Raw genomic sequence first — 20,366 nt, 5'->3', positions numbered from 1 at the left:
CTCCAGACACATTTTCACGCAGTCCAACATAAAAGAAGAGACCTAAAAAGTAGAAACTACATAACATAATGCTTACGTGATGCCGAATTGGGGGCAGGACAGATTGCCACAACATTATACAGAGGCTGGAAAACATTTTGCAATGTTTGAAAAGTGTTGAAATAAAACAAGATTGCTTGATATTAAATTATCTAAATGGTCATGCTATAAATATTAAATTAAAATATTTGTAAGTCCTGCATTTTTCACTCGATCCCACGAATTGTATAGTTACCTCACAGAAGAGCATTCTCACTGTAGTATCGCTATAACTTTAAGTATATTGGATGTCCCACAGCCTCAGTCTTATGGCAAATGCACACACATCGCAATATTTATTTCAAAAGTTCAAGTTCGTATATGAGAAATATCGGTCCACTTCTTCTGGTACCTCGCCCACAAAATAGTCAAAAAGTGTCCTGAAAATGCATTTACAACCTAATATCTTCATTATAATTGTATATTGCTGCAAGATCGGAATTATTGGTCCACTCCTTCTAGTATCTTCCCACTAAGGGTCAAAATTTTGAAACTTAGTAAAACTTATATGAAATGAACGGAATATATAATTGCATCCAAACTTTGCACATCGTAATATTTTCAACAAGCTTAGATCCAATCTAAGGATGGGATCCATCAGTCCACTCCATATTGCACTCCTTATCTCGAACAAGGGATCAACATTTTGAAAATGTGTTAATCCATTAACAATGGTATGGAAAGTACGATTTGATGCCAAATCGTAATATTTCTTTCAAACTAAATTCAAATTGAAAAATAGGATCCATCCGTTCACTCCTTATGGTAACTACTACAAAAAAGGGCCAACATTTTGTTGAAAATTCATTTTATAATATCAGACGAACGGACTATTTTCGATTTGAACCAAACTTTGTACAACTTAATATTAGGTTGGGGAAAAAGATGTCCGATTTGGGCCAAATATGCCCCGTTGTCCTGGTGGAACACAACAACTCTCCTGTTGGCCAATTCTGACCGTTTCTGGTCAATTGTAAATGGTTTAATCTGCAAGATGCGCAACCTTTGCCGCTTCCCCAATCTTATTGAGTTTCATGAGATGTACTCAGTTGAAACCGAACCCATCCTGAATCAATGTTCAATTTTCCCTCACCCTCTCTGAGATAAGCCTCCCCATGTGGGTCAACTGCCACTTTTGCAACCATCCCTCCATCCTCGTTTCAAGGACTAAGACTGACAACAGACCAACTCCCGGTAGTGAGGCTAGGATTATGCAGCGTTAACATTTTCAGCAGAAGTTCCTTGTCCACCGAAGGTGGGGAACCCAGGCTGAGAGAATCCGTCGGGATGGGTTCTCAGCAAGGTTGACCCCTTTCCAGAGTGCCCCAAAGCCGTCAACAGTTCTCACAAGTAATTATCTCGATCTCCTGTTCAAGCAATTTATTACTTTAGCACCCCTCTGCATGAAGGCACTGCCAAACTGATCCCCTCGGTCCGATCCACAGACGATAGCCGACCGAAGGCTTACTTCAAAGAGCAACCAGTGACTATTGCTAATTTTACCATAAGTATCAGATTTGTCGATGATTGCCACTTGAAGGTCTTCGTCAGCAGCTACCGTAATCGGTCTGTCGTATAATTTTTTCTTCCTTTGACCATTAACTTTGGAGTTAGCTTTTCCATAGGAGGCTGATGCCTTCTCTGTACGCAGTTTGTTGCTCAACGACAGCTGCATACGAGGTCGATGGGCCAGTCAGACGTCAAGTCATCGTCTTCTTGGGTGAAGGCTGCGAATCTTCTGATGAGCGAATGCGCTTCTCAGATTCGTTCTGCGTTTCTGTTCCTTGCCAGACTTGCCCTTCTTCCCATTCCGACCAACGCTTCACCAACCACTTCACCTTTGCTTTATTTCATCTTGACCTTTATGAAATAAACCTCCCTCTCCGAAAGCAAATCGCATCTCGCCCTACGAATTTGCGGAGATAAGATACGGCACGTTTGTAGTGCTTCGCATCGGATGCTTCTCGGGCAGTTCCGATCTTTGAATCTTTGTCCGTTGCTGGGGTCTCGATAGATTCCACATCGTCGGACATCGCTTCAGTCGTGGTCAGCCTTTGAAGCTTATTAACGGCATGTGCCGATACAGCACCTGTTGGAGTCAGACTTGTATTCGTTCGATCAACAGGGTCTACACTTCCTTCGATGATGCCACAGCAATCCTTCTGTGTAGACTTAGTCGGAATCACCGTGGTGTCAGGATAAGATTTAGTAGCAGTTCCCCCGGAAGTGTATCCACACTTTGCTCTTCCCGGTATAAGCCTGCCCAGTCGGTCGAAGAGCTACCTACTCTGTTCCTCTAGACTATCGCGGATTGCACTATGGGTCCCATGTATATCGTCCCCTCCCCGAACTACAGTCCAGTCAGTCGTAGAAACATGGAAATATATTTGTGCATGAAATGACATAAAATAAAATCTTCACTACGAAGTTTTTAACTATAGAATTGAATACCGCTTGAATTCTTGTTATTTCACTTTTAATAAAGATGCCAATATAGAAACGTAACTTTATAAAAAAATTAATTCGAATATATAAAATATATCTTGCAATGAAATGACATAATCACAATTAATCTAATTACGCTGTACCTTTTATACAGATGGCATATATAACGTTCTATAGTGTAATTAAAATTCTTATGACACTGAAAATTTAATAAGGCACAACATTATGGGAGGAGAAATTCAAAGCACACACGATGGCGCTATCATACAAACATACCTACAAACATATGCATATGTTTGTATTTTATTGGAGGCCAATATATAAGGAAACTATTGGCCATTTTGAATCATAATCATTGTCAATAGCTATTACCGTAAAAGTTATGGCTTTTTCCTACATCAATGAATTTGATTATTAAAAAATAAATACAATTTGTTATGTTATATATGTACATACATATATGAACAAATGTATAGCAATATAATTTGAACATATTTATTGTTTATTATTTTTTTGGCAATTGGCACAGTGACATATATATATATATATAAACGTCCATTATGACCTTGCGTAGTTTAGAAAAGGCATTTGCCATAAAAAATAAAAACAAAACAAAAATGAAATGAAATTATATTTTGGCAAAATTATGTGTGAAATCAAAAGTAGATATTTTGCAAAGAAAAGTAATGTGTATATTTTAATATCTATTGAAGTAATATATGAACAGAAAATCCCTCTGCTCAATTTAGCCGAAGAATTTTGGCAACTGGATTTATCCGAATGGTAAAACAACAAATGTACACAAATTTTCAGACTTTCTGACTACCTACTTTTGTCGTTCAAGCATTTCGGATGTATTTGAATTTTGATAGAATAGTATTATTTAAATTCATACTAAATGTGATTTACAAAGTATGGAAAATATACAAAAGTGGAAAAGGAATATGCAAATACATATACGAATATCGATTTCTTGCCTTTCAAAATCATATCTCAAATTCTTTGAAAAACAAAGAAATGAGTTAAATGTACCTCATACGATTTGTCTGCAGATACCATCTCTTAATAATCGCAAACAAATAGCCAGTAATAGCCGCATATAAAGCTTTATCTTTCCATAGAGTGACCACCAAAAATATCGAATATAGCACCTTTAAATACTTCTTCACGTATCCCAATGATCCAATTGAATCATTATAAATAAAATATTGTTTGTGATGCTCAAATTTCATCTAGTCTATTAATTGCATATTTAAATGCCTATACTAAGAAAAAATGCCAAAATTTTTTTTTTTGTTTTTCGAATCTACGTTAATTCAAGAATGCCCCTACAAAATTTCAAGTGAAAAACTCATTCCTTAAATTCCTTATTTTTTAACTTGTTTGTGATCAAAAATAGGGGAATTTCCAACAAAATTTTCAGTAAGTCAGTCAGTAATCCTAGTTCATACGAGAGCCAGGCATGTACTCTTTCTAACACCCTTGGAATTTCCGGATTCCGATGTTCCAGTGAGGAGTTATCATGTCCGCCATCAAATAAGGACATTTCTTTAACCGCCAAAAACAACAACAACCAAATTTTGCAAATTATTTTTCTTCTCTTTCAAATCTTTAATTATATATGTGTAAAGTTACAAACCTTAACATACATTGGTATTCATTTACCAGCCCAATGAAAATCTTGAACATTTAAAATCGAGAATGGGGGAAGTCCCCTTAAGAAAATATTTGCTTTTTTTTGTTGCGTGAATGCAATAAACGAACGGTATATCCTATGCTGCAATGTGACTCAAATATTTCCCTTATCAGGTTGGGAAAAAACATTGTATGTCTGCGGAAGTATGACTGTTCCGCAAAAAAATATGTAAGAACAGATATATTAACAGGTATTATTACCAAAATATAGATGTTTTAAAAATATTATTTTATATCACCGTTTGCAGCACCTCTAAAATATTCGCCGGAGACCTTATAAGTTATATATTCTAAAAATTGTGATTAAGAATATACCGCTTGTTTTGGTGCAAATAACGGAAATGCTGTGGATTTTTTACACGTTTTTCAACCGAATTGACTGTAATTTCGTACTTTGAGTTTCCATTACGGTCCACTTTGGACGATAGCCCCCATATAACAGTACCCCGGAATTTCCCAACCAAATTGGCTACAAATTAGTATTTTGAATTCCTATTTATTAGCAAATATTTCTACAAAAATATCAATATTGGCTCATTTTTTAACATTGCTCCCATATAAAGGTACTCTACCCATTATTCGGTATTTTGGGGAGTTTGGCCACGGATTTTTTAGACAATTGGATGTAATATTATACTATGATTTGCCATTGGATAGGAAATCTCTTTACGAAAAATTATTGATATCAGTCAACTTTTCAGAATAGCCTCCATATAACGATATCCTCATTATTCGATATTTTGGTAACTTTTTTAGCCGACTTGGCTCATTGGATGTAAAAAAGTGTCAGGAAAAATTTGTATGTAGGGTAAAAATCCTAAAATGTATAAAATGTATTTTGTATAGGAAAACACAAGATCGACACAAGATGGCTAGATGGCGTTGTATGCATTATGTTGTTGGCAAATTATTATGAGGATATGTGGACAAAATTGTATTCCTATACTACCTCTGTTTATTGTTGAGGACGGTGTTAACAAAAGCGCAAAGTTCCTACAATACAATATGTTGTATTCAATTACAAAAAGTGCCAAATTTAAAAAAAAGCGGGAGGAAATTTAAAACCTTTCAACATCTCGAGAAGACACAGTTCATTTCTTCGTAAATGGCGTACAACCAGTTGAATTCTTTTCCCAAACTGTACCAAATTAAGGACTGTAACATCTGGAAAAAGAGTTTTTACGGTTGAGTTAAAACTCAATATAAAACCAGTAAGGAAAGTAGTAAAGTCGTACTGGGTCGTCTATATGATACCCTTACACATATGTATCCTAACGCTTTTTCGAAGAAACATTTACATGAAATTAAACGAACATAAATATATGATCTTCATGTATTAATGACCCGACTAACATCAATCCATATAGATGCATTTCTACAACCTATGCTTAATTTAGTTACATTCGGGCAGATTTAGGGTCGTTTTCGTACAAGGGGACAAATTCATGTAAACCGATTTAAAGCAAATTTGATTCTAAAACAAGCTGGACTCAATTCAGTACTATATTCCAAATTTAGTGCTAAAAGAGACTTCAATCCAACATTTACATTAAATCGGACAAAAATATATATAGGAACTATATCAAAATCTGAACAGATTTTCCCCAAATTCAATAGAGATCGTAAATGCGACCAGTACTTTGTTTATTTTTAACATGGACAGACAGACCGGCAGACGGACATGCATATATCAACTCATATATCGTCTCCTTTTGCCTGTTACAAACATATGCACAAAGACATAATACACTGTACCACAGTGTGGTGAAAGCGCGAAACATTTGACGTGGGGAAAATACGAGCATTTTTATAATCGTTATAATCACATTCCCATATTCAAGCATGATAATGTTATGTCAATGTTATTCTGCAGCTAGAGTTGGAAACCTCAAATTTGATGAAACAATTATGACAGTAAAGGAAGTGAAAATGGGGATCAGGTGAGATTTTTTTCAACCGGATAATTATCCCTAACATTCTGTTCTATATTGCAGGCTATGGATCCTGTATAACTTTCCCAAAAACCTCAAAACACGACTTCATAGCCCAAATCTCAATCATTTTGGGAATTTGTGTTCAATTTAAAAAAAAAAACATTATAGCATCAGAAACGTGAGGTACCTGAAAAAGACTTAAACGCGGAATGGGATCAAATACCAATGGAATGGAATCAAATATCATCCGATTTAATCTCCAAACTAATCGAATCGAAACAAAAAGGATATCCAATAAAATATTTGATTAGAATGCTTAATAAGTTTAATTTTTAATTTACTCTGTACGAATTCGGTTTTTTTGTCATCCATATAATGAAAACTCCGCCGTCCGCCGGCTGAATAATGAAATTGGTACAGTAGATATCGGATATAAGAACCTCAAAAAAAGCTGGAGATTTCTTTCTTATATGCGTTTTTTTTTCTCATATGGAATTATCGGATATAAAAAAGTATAAGCTCGGTGTTTTTGATAATCTTTCTTATATGCGATATTTTCTTATTTTTGTGCTTATATTCGATATCTCCTGTATACATAAGTTCGGTAAGCTCAGTCCAGACAATATAATGGCAAAAATTTTGTTGTTTTTCTTCCATAAAAATAATAGATCTATATGTAGTTCTGGAATATCTTCTTATTGGATTCAATACATTGTAAATCTATAATATTAAGTCGGTGTACGAATACGGATTTTGCATATTATATGCCTAATCTTATTTAATCCATCAATATTCCGCATATTTTTTTGGTATCTATCTTAAAACCTTATCAGCATTTATCCGTTATCAATTCGTACAGATTTTGAATATTCTTTAACAATGAAACAACCGGAAATGAAATACATACATACATACATATAATTTTAAAATAAACCCTGATAAATGGATTTTCATCTATTGAGTTTTACTGTTTTGACATGACAGATTTTACTTATCTGTCATTTGTAGATAAACATGACATGACGTGCACTTTTCAATAATTTTCTTTGAACAAAAACAACAAACAAATATTTGTTCTTATTTTTTTGGGTAAATAGAATTTTTGCTGAGATCATTGTGAAAGTTGATATCCCATCAACAGCCATCCATCCCTTCTAAATATGCACTTTAAAAAGAAACACCTGATTGTTGTTGTGATGCTATCGCACTAGACATGGATGTTGTGAGAACCATCAGCTAGCTACCACTTTTTTATGTCTGCTTTTTCCCAATATATCTAAAATACTAAGAGGTAGGTAGGTAGTATACACACATTGGTAGATATATACACACATACCGAACAACAACAACAAACGGTGTGTTGTGGTGGAGACACCATCATCATCACCATCTACCCCCAAAACACGGCAATGCGTCCGCGCTAAAGCTATAGCTGCGCTACTCCTTGCAAAAAATAAACGAAGAAAATAACAAAAAGAAACACGAACAAACACACATTAACCGAATTGTTTGGTTGGTGGGCAAAACCAAGCATCAATGCCAAGAGCAAGAAAACAGATGTACTTTTTTATTTTCTTTGCTATTGCATAAGTTCTTCCTTCATAGCCTCCACCACCACAACCAACATCATATCCATCACTAGAAATTAGGTTATTAATATTTTTTTGTTTCATCTACTATGTGTCATTATTTCAAAATAATTTCAATTTTTTAAATAGAAAAATAAAACAAATTGTTTTTTATACTTACAGAGGACGTGAGAACATTTTGCCAAGTTTGATGTGTTGTTGTTGTTATTGTTGCTGTTTTGCCGTTTTTTTGTTACTGCTAGAAATGAAAGCTCGATTAACCAATTTCTTTTTTACCCAAACGCGGGGAAAGGAAAATCCGAAAAAAAGAATTTCAAATTTACACACTATTATTTCCTTTTTCTATTAACTATAAAACACTTTTTTGACACATAATTTATTTTTAATTTTATTATACAATATTTATTATGGTTTTGTAATATTTATATGCACTTTTTTCTATATTTTTCAAAACACTTGCGGTTTTTCCACACTCATTGAAATAGAAAATAATATGACTTGAAACACAACGTACCACTTAGAACTCCGCACAGGAACCAACTCAACCGTTTTCGTTGAAAGAAGCTTTTCAACTGAAGAGCAGTGATGGACTGACGTCTATCAAAAGTTTTCTGCCATTTGCAGCGCACACTGAACAGAATCGATGACAAAGAGAAAACGTCTAAACGTTCAACGCACAATGAAAACGTTTGGGCGATTTTGTGGTGGTAATAAGGGTAAAATGTTTAAAAAGGTAGTAATTTTTGAAAAAGTCAAATAAAATTCAGATTATGAAATTAAAAACACACTGATAATTAAAAGGGATTTTCCAATATTTTTTTAAGATAAATGGTCATTCCCTTTTTAGTAATGACGTAGTTCCAACAAATGTCAACAAATAATATTTAAAATCTCACACACCTATATATTGATTTTAGTTGTAAATTAATTTACTTAAAATAAATTTAATTTACTGTTAAATCTAAATTGCGGAATAATTATGAAAAGCATATAATGGCCGTAAACAGTTTTAGTTCCAATTGTGTTTTGCCTTCATTTCCTGTCATCATTGTCACACACAGGCAGCACTTTTTTTCTGTTTTAAGTTTTTGGCCCGCCTCCCGATGGTCGAGTATTAACAGCGCCACCACCAAGGCAGCACTTTTATTTGTTTACGAATGAGAGATATTAAAGAAAACAGGAATAGAGAGAGTTTTGTGAGAGAGCATATCGTGGATTAGTAATTGACGTGTCGTAAATTAACCGCCCAAGGTGTAATGGATATTATTGCTGTGCTTCAGTAATTTTAATACCATATAATGAATTTTAATACAATATGATACAGGGTTATCCATTTCGTGACTTCGAAAGTAAAAGTAAATATAGTTTTGTTCAATATACACGGTGAGATAAAAAAACTGCAACAAAGTCAAGCGCCATAATTTTTAAATTTTTTTGTAATTTTATTGAATGAAAGCAAAAATTCCGGAAATAGTGTCAAATATTAGAATAAGTTTAGATTTGTTCGAATTGGTCACCTTTGGCGCGAATCATGGCCTTCAAACGGCCAATGAAACCATCACACGCTGCCCGATTGTTACTCTGCGGAATTTTGGCCCATCCCGGGCGAAGCGCTTGCTTGAGGTTATCGACACTTTGGTATTCTTTAGTCCCAACCTTTCTTTCCAAAATACTCCAGACACAATAGTCCAACGAATTGGTATCAGGATATGTTGGTGGCCATTGTGCGCTGGAAATGAAGCGATGAACCTCATTTTGTAACAATTCTTGGGTCCTGTTGGAATTTCCAAGTTCTGCGGCCAAAATGTTTGCGTGCCCAAGGCTTTAATATACCCTCCTGAATATTTTCGCGATAATATACGAGCGAAGAGCTACCATCGGCTATTATGGCGGTCCACACGAATAACTTTTTTTCTGGAAAATTCTTACCAAAATGTTTTTGTATGCTTGTAAACAATATAATGAGCTGTCACTGGAAAAATTTTAACAGCTTTCGGACGAGTGGCTTAAAAATGACAGCAGTCTGAAGTTGGTTGCAGTTTTTTCATTTCACCCTGTATATCCTTTATACCCTGTCTTATGGATAATTTGTGCATATTCACTTTTATACCGTAAAAATTGGCCTCATAGAAATATTGGTTTTAGGCACCATGCTTCTTTGGACCAAATCCGTTTCAGACAATTTGGAGTCGATTTACAAATGTCCTTCCGTCTGTCTGGTCAGCTGGTGCGCACGATAATATCGTCATATTTCTTTCGTATGTTGATAACTTGTATTTATTTCGCCCTGATGCGAAACTTGCATATGCGAATTAAATTGAAATTTGTCAATTTTTAATCATACCTGTATATTGTTGGTAGGTGGGACTTATCGATACACCCCTTCTAGTACCTCCCCTACAAAGGTCTACATTTTGAAAATTTCTAAATCACGGTAGTGTAGGCGGGTTATTTGGGATGCCAATGTGACGAATATGGTACGGAAACTATCGACTATGTAGATGTACAATGCCGAATATTTGGGAAATACGAGATTGACACACTGACCTTTTTCTCTGATATATATCTCATCACCTTTGCTTTGTTAGGAAACTGTTTTGGGTGAGTTATGATCTTAACATTATCTCCTACTTGTCATTTCTTATTTTCCTTTTTTATTTTTTTTAGGATGAACACAATCTACATTTGTTATCCGAATGAAACGACTGCTTATGACAACCTAACCTAAATACTCACTTCAGATCGTATCTAAATACCCCATTCAGCTCGTCTTTATAATCTCCTTTTAGCTTGTCTTTAAAACCCCCTTTTAAACGGCATATACATTATAACTTTTTACCAGGTATGCTAAGTCGACTTAGCATGTTTTAAAGTTCTTTACGTTTTTAAATACTACGGTCCTTAATTTATATTCTCTGAAATTTTGGTAATCATCGGCCAATCCAAACCAAAGTTATAAGCAAAAATGTACTTAGCATGTCCCGTAAGATATATGAAACTTCCATACATTGAGAGCTTCTACTGAAAAACTAACTTTTCAGACTTAGCATACTATGGTTCGGAGGCGTCGACGGCGTTTCGGCGTTAACGAAATCCGGTTAAATGTAAACGTACTATTAGCTCGTTTACAAAGGCTCCCTCAGCTCGTTTAAAAATTCGCACTTCAACTCCCTTCGCAGCGGTTATAGACATTTTGTTTTTTAATATAATAAGAAAAGTTCATTTTTTCAGAATTGGAACTTTCATTTTTCACGTTGGCGCCCAACATAGAGTTTAGGAAATTTCCTGACTTTCCTGCATTCTATAGACGAGCAAAATAGTGTTTGTAGACGAGCAAAAGGAAGTCGTCTTAGACGTGCTGAGGGGATTCATCATATATCTTTATAAACTCCCTTTAGCTTTCCCTCCATAAAACTACTTTTCGCTCGTCTGTGAAGAACACACTTCAAAACCCTAATAAGGAGTCACACTTCAAAACCCTAATAAGGACTTTTCATGAGTATTGAAATATCATTCTTTCAGAAATGGCGCCCAACATAGAATTTCTCATTTTATGAAATTTCCTGAGTACAAGAAATTGCATTATTTCAAAAATACGCGGCCAACATTGGCTGTTGTGTTAGTAAATTATATTATCGTAATAAATTTGCTAATTTTGACCCTTTCAGATGTAAAATCTCAGAGTTTTTGTTTTATAGATTAGTTTATTACATTATTTCACAACAGAAATGTTAAAATCAGTTAACGTATTACTAAGACTACAACAAATAATAATAATGGACTTAAATTAATTTACATTCAAACAGCATTAGTATAACTAAACACATTATTCCAATAACATTCATACAATCTCCATTTAAAGTATATCCTTTGCTAAATACATAACTTTGTACTGAGGTATTTTCGGCTGGCGTTGATTTACCTTCAAATTCATAATAGGCACGAAAACCACTACGATCGAAACGATCATTCGAATAAAATGTTACACGAAAGAAACGATCATCGGAACGTATTTCAAATTTATCACGTTTACCACAGTATTTGGGAAATTTACGATCGGTGCTAAGGAAATTGGAAAACTCTACGTAATCGCTGGCGGTAAGATGTTCACAGCTGCTTTAAAAATGAAATGAATGTAGGAAACACATTTATTAATTAAATTTAATTATTGTGACAGAAATTAAATACCTTCCCACACCCTCCACATCAAAGTAACTGAAACGTATTATAACCTTCTCATCCAATTCACCATAAAAGAAATAATGGCAATTGATATTTTTCGGATATAGGCCGGGGAAATTTGGCGAAGTAAAATAGCCCATTTTCTTGTCCGTACTGTTGTAGGCAAAGCTGCAGTTGTTGCCCAATTGGACGCCAGTTGTGATGCCATAATCTGAAATAGAATATACAAATTAGTTTTTTGGTTAATTTTATGAATTTGTGTTACTATTACTTGTTAAAAATGTATATTCAGCCTTAAATCCATAGTAACCGATTTTCGCCTGACCACTCGGAGGATATCGCCCTATGAATTGCAACATTAATTTTGGTCCCGTCGACATAATAGGTTTCGGCAGAAAAGCACCACAATACCAATCCATAACTTCATATTTCCCCTTGACTTGAGTCAGCAGCTGCAGCGAATCATTCGGTTTACATTCTGTGGAATTTTTATCCGTCGGTATATTAAAATCTAGAAATTTTATTTGTACTCGTTCATTTGGTTTGGCGGCAAAAAATTCATAAATACATTCGATACGCCCCGTGTTTATGGACGACGAGGACACCATGTTAAGGCTTGTCATACGTGCTGCCGCTGTCGTTACTGCTGAGAACAGATGATTTGTGTCAAATGTGCCGGTTTTGTTGAAACGAGATTCGAAGATTTCACGAAAGTTGCCTAAAAAGAAGAGATAACATTTATTTGAAATTAAAAAAAAATCTGATGATGGTAAAACATTTTCTCGATGATATTTATTCCCCCGAGCTGAAGGGAGTTTTTAAAGGCGAGCTGAAGGGAGTCTTTTCTTAGACGAGCTCAAGGGAGTCTTTTCTTAGACGAGGAGAAGGTAGTCTTCGCAAACGATCATCAGCGGAAGGGAGTCTTTACAGATAAGCTGAAGGGACTCTTCGGAGGCAATTTGCTACATCCAACGATACGTAGATAAGGACTCAACCATGGTCAGCGAGAAGGGATTCAACAAAGGTAACAATAAAGAAAACCAACGAAATGATTGAAAAGTCTTCACGGGGAACTTTAGGGTCTTCTAAAAGGACTCTTGATATACGAGCACAAATTGTTACTACTAACGATAAGTAAATAAGAATTGGAACATTATCAGCGAAAAGGAACTCAACTGAATCATGAAACACACAAAATTTCGTGAGGAAGTATTAAAGCGACTAACTCAACAGGGCCTCTAGGGAACTTCCAGGCGATCGATGAAGGCAGCCTTTGTAAGAGAGGACAATTTGATACAATAAATAAGGACCCCAATATGATCAGGTAGCGAGGACAACGGTATGAAGGGGGCTAACTTCACAAGGCCTCTAAGATTTTCCAGTCGATCGAATTTCTTCCTCGCATACAGTGTCTACAAATTCCAAGGCGACAATATAGGAAACCTACTGTATATCATTGATAAATAGGAACCTTTAGGGTCTGCTAAAGGGATTTTTGTAGACGAGGACAATTCGGTACTGCCATCGATACGTAAATAAGGACTTCAACATGATCAGCGAGAAGGATTTTTCTCCTGGGTCAAGAAATACTTAGAAGGTTTTGAGGAAGTTTAAAAGAAATGAACTTTCTAAAGCCTGTAGGGAACTTCCAAGTGATCGGTTTCTACCTCTCATACAGTGTCTACCTCTAGTGGGCCCTTTATCATGGCGACAATAAAGGAAACCCATTGTATAGCATTAAGGCATGAGACAAATACGAGACCGAAACTATTGACAAATATTTATAGGAATCTTCAGGGTCAGCTGAAGGGATTTTTTGGCAGACGAAGGCAATTTGCTAATGCCTGAAGAAGTACAAAAGAAACTACCTTCATAAGACCTCTAAAGAACTTCCGGTAGATCGAATTTCTACCTCGCGTACAGTTAAAAACCCACTGATGACATCAAGGCATGGGCCAAACACGAGACTGAGGCCATTTACATGTTTTCAGGGTTTGTTCCAAAAGCTGTCGAAAGTCGGACCTTGGGATAAGTCTTCGCAGTAAGCTTCGATGTCTTCTGAAACCACAATTTGACAGAGGGTACCAGGTGACGGAATAGTTGTTGTTGTAACATACCGATGCCGACAAATACTAGGGTAGTTTCGGATTGGCTGACCCTGATGAAAGAATCAAAGCCGATCCTAATGGAGGAATCAGCGAAAGTCATTGGTCGTCATCTGAAGAGCATCATCGTTACGCGCGTGTTTGATCATGAGAACGGCTAAAAATTTATGGCGTTAGACTGTAAAAAGCGCCAGGGTCATCAACTGTGGATATTAGGAGTCTGCCGACACCTTAATAAGCCGTCGGAATCACCGACAATAAGCCCCTTCGGGAGCTATCCAGTGTACCCATAAATGAGAACCCGTGATGAATGGTAACCTCTGTCTGGTCCTCCTCTTGGAACTCTGGAATTGCAGAGTTACATCAAATAAATTCTAACAAAGTGGGGTAACCCTGTAAAAAGTTCTAATGTACATACCCATGGTACAATTATAAAAGGTAACAGATTAGGCGAGTTTACTTGCGGCAAGTCTTTGTTTGTAGGAGAGAGGGGCAAGGGGAATAGAAATGGAAAAAAATTGCTCGTACCGACAATTTTCTGGCAATTCGTTTTGTGTATTTCGTATTTTTTGACATTTTATATTTATTTAAATGTGAAAAAACTATTTGAAACAAATACAATTTTTTTTTTTGAAACCGAATTGCCTTGTATAGACGCATGAAGCAAGTTCAAAAGAGAACGATAAGAATTGCCGCAAGTAAACTCGCCTAATCTAAATCAAGACAATATGGCAACAATTTAAATTGTCGAATCCCCATGTAAAACAGCTGTTTTCATGGCAACCAACAACGATTTGTATAACCCTAACGCTATTTTCCCCTTTTCGATTGTGCACACCCTACATTTCCCCATTCTATTTGTTTTGTTTTCATTTATTTGTAAAGTGTTGAATATTTTAAAAAATTAAATAATTGTTTATATATGTTTTGTTGTAATTTGTGTTCTGTATGATACAATTTGTTGTTAAAAAGTGTCGTCTAATTTGTTTTTATAATTGTAAACAATTTTATTTGGGATCTACGAGAATGTATCGCGTTGAAGACAACCGCCTGTTTACCTTTACCCGAATCTGTGATGAAATAGCTGAGGAACGAAGTTATTTAAATAAGGCACAAATTTTACAAAATTTCTTTAAAAAAGGATGCAACAAAAAGGAATTCAAGGGAGATTTGCTGTTATGGGTTCGCATGTTAATACCCTCCGATTCACAGCGTGTCTACAATTTAAAAAATAAACAAATGTTGAAGTTGTTTTCAAGACTCTTTCAAACGGATGCCCATGAAATGCAATTGGATTTGGAACAGGGTAAGCTACAATAAGAAACATGTTTAATTTATTAAATTATATCTTTAATTAGATTGTTAATTTTTTTTTTAAGAGGGCGATGTCTCCGAAACATTGCGTAAATTTTTTGAGACATCGAATAAGCTGAAACCCCAAAAGGATAGCTCATTGTATTTACAAGATGTTGAAGAATTTCTCGTGAAATTGGAACAACGTACCAAAGAGGATGAACAAACCGAACTGCTGAGAGAGCTGTGTAAACAAACTACGTCCCAGGATTTGAAGACGGTATGTCCTTTGGGGAAAATTGATGTGGGGTAATATAATTGAAAAATGTGTAATTTTTAAGAATACATAGTTTTAAGGACTACTACAGATGTGGTTTTTTGAAGAATAATTCTAAGGAGGGAGTATTTTTAGATGAACAGAAGGGAGATAAGGGAGTCTTTATAGACGAACAGGAGGAAGTCTTTATAGACGAGACGAAGGAAGTCTTTATATACGAAAAGAAGAGGTCTTTATAGACGAACCGAAAGATGTCATTACGGATTTTATATTTCTTTTGAAGGACTAATAAATTAGAGGATTATTAATAGCACCGATTTCTTAAAAAAAATTGTGCTCTTATATGAGCAGACTTCTTAAAATATTATTTGAAGGACAATTGGAATCTTGAATTTTTTAATAATTTTTTGAAGATATATTTCCTAAAAATATTTTTTAAAGACTCGTGGGGGCATGGATTTCTTAAAAATATTTTCTGAAGGATTCTCGGAGGCGTGGATTTCTTAAGAGGGTTTAAGAAACTGTACTGGACTGGACTGTTAGAGGCGTAGATTTATTTATTTATTTAAAATTTTTATTTAAATATTTGTTTTTCTAGAAATTGTATTTCTTAAGTATGTATGTGTGTATTTAATCTTGTTTCAGATTATCCGCATAATAAATCAAGATTTACGAATGAATGCAAAAGCTAGTCATGTCTTGGCGGCATTTGGCCCCATGGCATATTCTGCATATCAGGCCACAAGAGATCTCTCAGCAGTTGTCAAACAATTTGCTTTTAAGAAAACCGAGGGCAATAATATCTTCACTGCAGCCGAGCCAAAAGCCAAAGGCAAGAAAGTAAGTGAATACAAAAACAAAACTAATACGAAAATTAAAAAGAAAAAAATATTCAAATGTATTATTTCTTAGGGCAAGGCAGCAGCTGGTTCTGTACAAGTTATGACACCCATAGCACCAATGTTGGCTAATGCTTGCAACTCCGTGGAGGAAGCCTTTCGAAAAAGTCCTTCGGGTCTGTTTAGTGAAATTAAATATGATGGCGAGCGAGTGCAAATACACAAACAGGGAAATGAGTTTAAGTGAGTTTCCTTTTGATTTCATTTCTTTCATTAATAATATTGTTATATTATTTTTGATTTATAGATTCTTTAGCCGTAATTTAAAGCCAGTTATGGATCACAAAGTTAAGCGTTTCAAGGAAATGATACCAAAGGTAGTTGAGACGCATTTTCTGTTTACATTATAATATGTTTTCGTGTATTTAGGCCTTTCCTGGAGCTGGTGATATGATATTGGATTCGGAAATAATATTGGTTGACACTTTGAGTGGGGAATTGTTGCCATTTGGTTCTCTGGGTGCCCACAAAAAGAAAGAATATCAACATGCTGAAGTTTGCCTTTTTGTATTCGATTGCATATTGTTTAAGGGAGAAGATCTAACCAATACGTAAGTAACATGGGGAAGCATAGATAAGCCGCACAATTATCTTTTTTCAGAATACTTTCTGCAGGACTCATGATGGTTTTTTAGAAATGAAAGACTTTTATACGCCATCTATAAACAGGGACGTACGACAGGGCTTTTATAAATTGAAAACTCCTACAGTTCTTCTATAAAGTGTAAACCTCGTACATGTCTTCTGTGAACATTGCCCTCAACAGAGTTTTTATACATTGGAATTCTTATTGTTCATTATTTCCTAAAATATTTTTCATATCTGCTTTTCTTTCCACACAGCCCCCTTCGACAACGTCGAAAAATTCTCGAAGATAATATAACACCCATACGTAACTATGTACAACTATCCGAATCACATTTTCTGAAGACAAAAACTGAACTATCCCTAATGACTGCTAAAGTTTTGAAAGCCCATTTAGAAGGTGTTGTGCTAAAAGATCCATCCGGTACATATCAACCCGGCAAGAGAGGATGGCTTAAGGTTAAGAAAGATTATCTATTTGGTGGTCGTATGGCAGATACAGCAGATTTAGTGGTATTGGGTGCATCATATGGTTCGGGTAAAAAAGGTGGAGTTCTTAGCATCTTTCTAATGGGTTGCTATGATGAACGTGATCATCTGTGGAAAACTGTTACCAAGGTGCATACAGGGTTGGATGATCAGACACGCCTTGAGATGCATGATCATTTAATGAAATTAATGGAAAGATCCGATCCAAAACATTTGCCAACATGGTTTTTGTGTAACAAACCCTTAGTACCGGATTTCATTGCCAAAGATCCGAAGGTTATGCCAGTTTGGGAAATTACAGGAGCGGAATATACAAAATCTAATGAACATACCGCCTCGGGTATATCAATACGATTTCCACGCATAACACGATTGCGGGATGATAAAACAGCCAAGGAGGCCAATAATCTTGAACATTTGGAAAATATGTATGAAGCCTCAAAGAATAATGTCAATGTGGATTTATTAATAAAGGGGTGTGATGAGGAATCAGAGGATAAAGTGAAAATAAATAGTAAACTTAATTTAAAAGATTCCACAACAACAACACCAAAACGAGAAATAAAACAAGAACCCATGGATGACAGCCCACAAAGCAGCAGTAAAAAGAAAGCAATAACAACACCGTCAACCAGCAATAAGAAAAGAAAATCCATAAATACACCTGATGAAGATCAAGACGAAGAATTTGTGGAAAATAAAAAAATCAAAGTGGAAAAAGACGTCAAAAAAGAAAGCAAAACATCTACGGCTAAAAAACAATTGACACTTGATTTTGTGTTGAAAAAGGAAATTAAAAAAGAAGTGGATGAGCCACCCACGACGTATAGCTAATGGTGGTAGTGTTACCACAAATAAAAAATTAGCCAATTTAATTATACACGAAACCTGCCATCCACCCAATATTACATTAAGTTATTGTAGATCGAAATATCGTGCGTCTTGTCATCATTTAAGTAAACAATGGCTCTTGGATTGTCTCAAAGAAAATTCGCTATTAGATTATGGCCTTTATGCAGTTGTCCTAACGACGAAATAATAAAGATCACAAAAAATAATATCGATTTGTTTAATTTTTTTCAATGCCATTGAATTTCACCATTTATGGGTCAGCTGAGTTTTTCTTACAGTTGTCAGCAGATAAGTCGATATTTTTGATATACAAAAAATAACAAGTAGAAGAGCAATTGGAATTGATAAGACGATGATAGATAAATTAAATTCTTTGTTATCTGCATTTATTTTTGCAATTTGATAAGGCAATGCTAATAGTTTATGTAGTTATTAATCTGATTAGAATGTAAGAATGAATAAGGTTTCTATTTCTATCAAAATGTCTTAGGTTATGTATGGGGAATAATGTTTTTATCAAATAAAAATTTGACGTCATCATGGTGTTATAATAATTATATTCTTATGATATTCATTATTCCATGAATTATAGTAATTCTCTTTCTAGGTTGTACACAAAAAATTGATAATAATGAATTTCGTGTACTGATGAAATATTTCTTTTCTAAGGTGGTGGTAAATCATCACCTAAACAGGTGGTGGTGGATCATCACCAGTGTTATCCAACAGATGATACGTTGATAGATGTTGCATTATACGGCCTGTTTGACTCTCTCGTGTGTTCCGTACATACCCAAAGCGGGAAAACTAAACCATTCTGCAACAATGGACTATAGACCCATTAGCCTATCATCCTTTCTCCTCAAGACTCTCGAAACACTGATCGACCTGGAGATTAGGAATCATGTAGACACCACCTCTCTAAGCAATTCGCAGCACGCATATATTAAAGGCAAATCTGTGGAATCTGCATGGTGGTAGGTTATATTGAGAGATTCAACACTGTAGAACTTGAATCCATAAAGCACTGACTTAAAAAAATCAACATACCTGAAACCCGTACGTGTTGGTTAGATAAAATTCTAAAAAGCAGAATTATAAATTCAAATGTGGGGGAGACTTAAATCAGGAAAATAGTAACTAGAGGTACATCTCAGGGCGGAGTGCTCTCATCGTTGCTGTGGCTATTGGTAATCAACAAAATATGTTGATAGAGCTGGACAGGAAAGGCATCAAAGTCGTAGCCTAAGCGGACGACGTGGTGATATTGATTTCCGGTAAATTCCCGTCCACAACTTCGGAGCTTATGTAAAGAGCCTCATCGACGCTGTCAGGTTGGGCCAAGGCGAACAGCCTTGGAGTTAATCCAAAAAAGACAGGACTAATAACGTTCACTAGGAAACGTAAGCTCGGTGTCTTTGCTCCACCAACACTGGATGGGGTGTAGCTTCATCCCTCGGCCGAAGCAAAGAACCTTGGCACGATCCTAGACAACTACGATGGAACAGGAATTCTGAGGAAAGGACGAAGAGAGGGTAGATTGCACTCTACGCATGCAAGAATTCCTTTGGGAAAAGTGGCAATACCTGCGCGTATATCGACATTCAGCAAACTAGACAAGGTACAAAGAGCAGCCTCGATTTTTATAACTGGAGCCGTGAGGAGCACTCCACAAGCACCTCTGAATGTAATGCTGAACTTAAGGCCTCTGGGTCCCAGCATTAAAGGGCCAAGCAGAATGCTTGCGTTGAGCCATCCGTCGCGTTTTATGTTATCGAAAATACAACAACCACAAGGAAACGATAACACAAACGCATACGGATGGCTCAACGCGAGCATTCTGCTTAGCCCTTAAGTGTCAGGCCCAAAGGCTGCATGAACAGAATCTTTGTAACCTGAACGAAAACTAAGCGACTATATATCACCAGAGATTTGACGATGTA

At 35.7% G+C, this 20,366-nt stretch overlaps 2 protein-coding genes across 2 annotated transcripts; one reads left to right on the top strand and one right to left on the bottom strand.

The window, feature by feature from the left end:
- Positions 1–11,588: 11,588 nt before the first annotated feature.
- Positions 11,589–14,131, bottom strand: LOC133321501 (suppressor of lurcher protein 1-like; the record flags this gene model as incomplete). The annotated part of the gene is made up of 4 exons (XM_061530590.1): positions 14,041–14,131; positions 12,195–12,641; positions 11,930–12,134; positions 11,589–11,854 (listed from the first exon to the last, which is right to left on the bottom strand). Coding segments are annotated over exons 1-4 (1,009 nt in total), but the record flags the coding sequence as incomplete, so codon positions are not given.
- A 923-nt stretch (positions 14,132–15,054) lies between these two features.
- LOC133321500 (DNA ligase 3-like) lies at positions 15,055–18,405 on the top strand. Its single transcript, XM_061530589.1, has 7 exons — positions 15,055–15,334; positions 15,408–15,601; positions 16,244–16,442; positions 16,524–16,680; positions 16,745–16,814; positions 16,867–17,048; positions 17,340–18,405. Exons 1-7 carry the CDS (start codon positions 15,055–15,057, stop codon positions 18,403–18,405), a joined length of 2,148 nt encoding a protein of 715 aa, XP_061386573.1.
- Positions 18,406–20,366: the final 1,961 nt, after the last annotated feature.

This window comes from Musca vetustissima, unplaced genomic scaffold, assembly GCF_032173495.1.
Source record: "Musca vetustissima isolate MV318-11 ecotype Yass unplaced genomic scaffold, APGP_CSIRO_Mvet_v1 utg231291, whole genome shotgun sequence".
Taxonomy (NCBI): Eukaryota; Metazoa; Arthropoda; class Insecta; order Diptera; family Muscidae; genus Musca; species Musca vetustissima.
Note: the sequence above shows the minus strand (reverse complement) of the source record. Positions and strands in the feature narration are given on the sequence as shown.

Bases quoted from the DNA above. Each gene is read 5' to 3' on its own strand.
- LOC133321500 (XM_061530589.1), top strand. From the start codon at position 15,055: ATGTATCGCGTTGAAGACAACCGCCTGTTTACCTTTACCCGAATCTGT. The intron at 15,602-16,243 runs GTATGTCCTTTG...ATCTTGTTTCAG, and splicing joins CGTCCCAGGATTTGAAGACG to ATTATCCGCATAATAAATCA. The intron at 17,049-17,339 runs GTAAGTAACATG...CTTTCCACACAG, and splicing joins GGAGAAGATCTAACCAATAC to CCCCCTTCGACAACGTCGAA.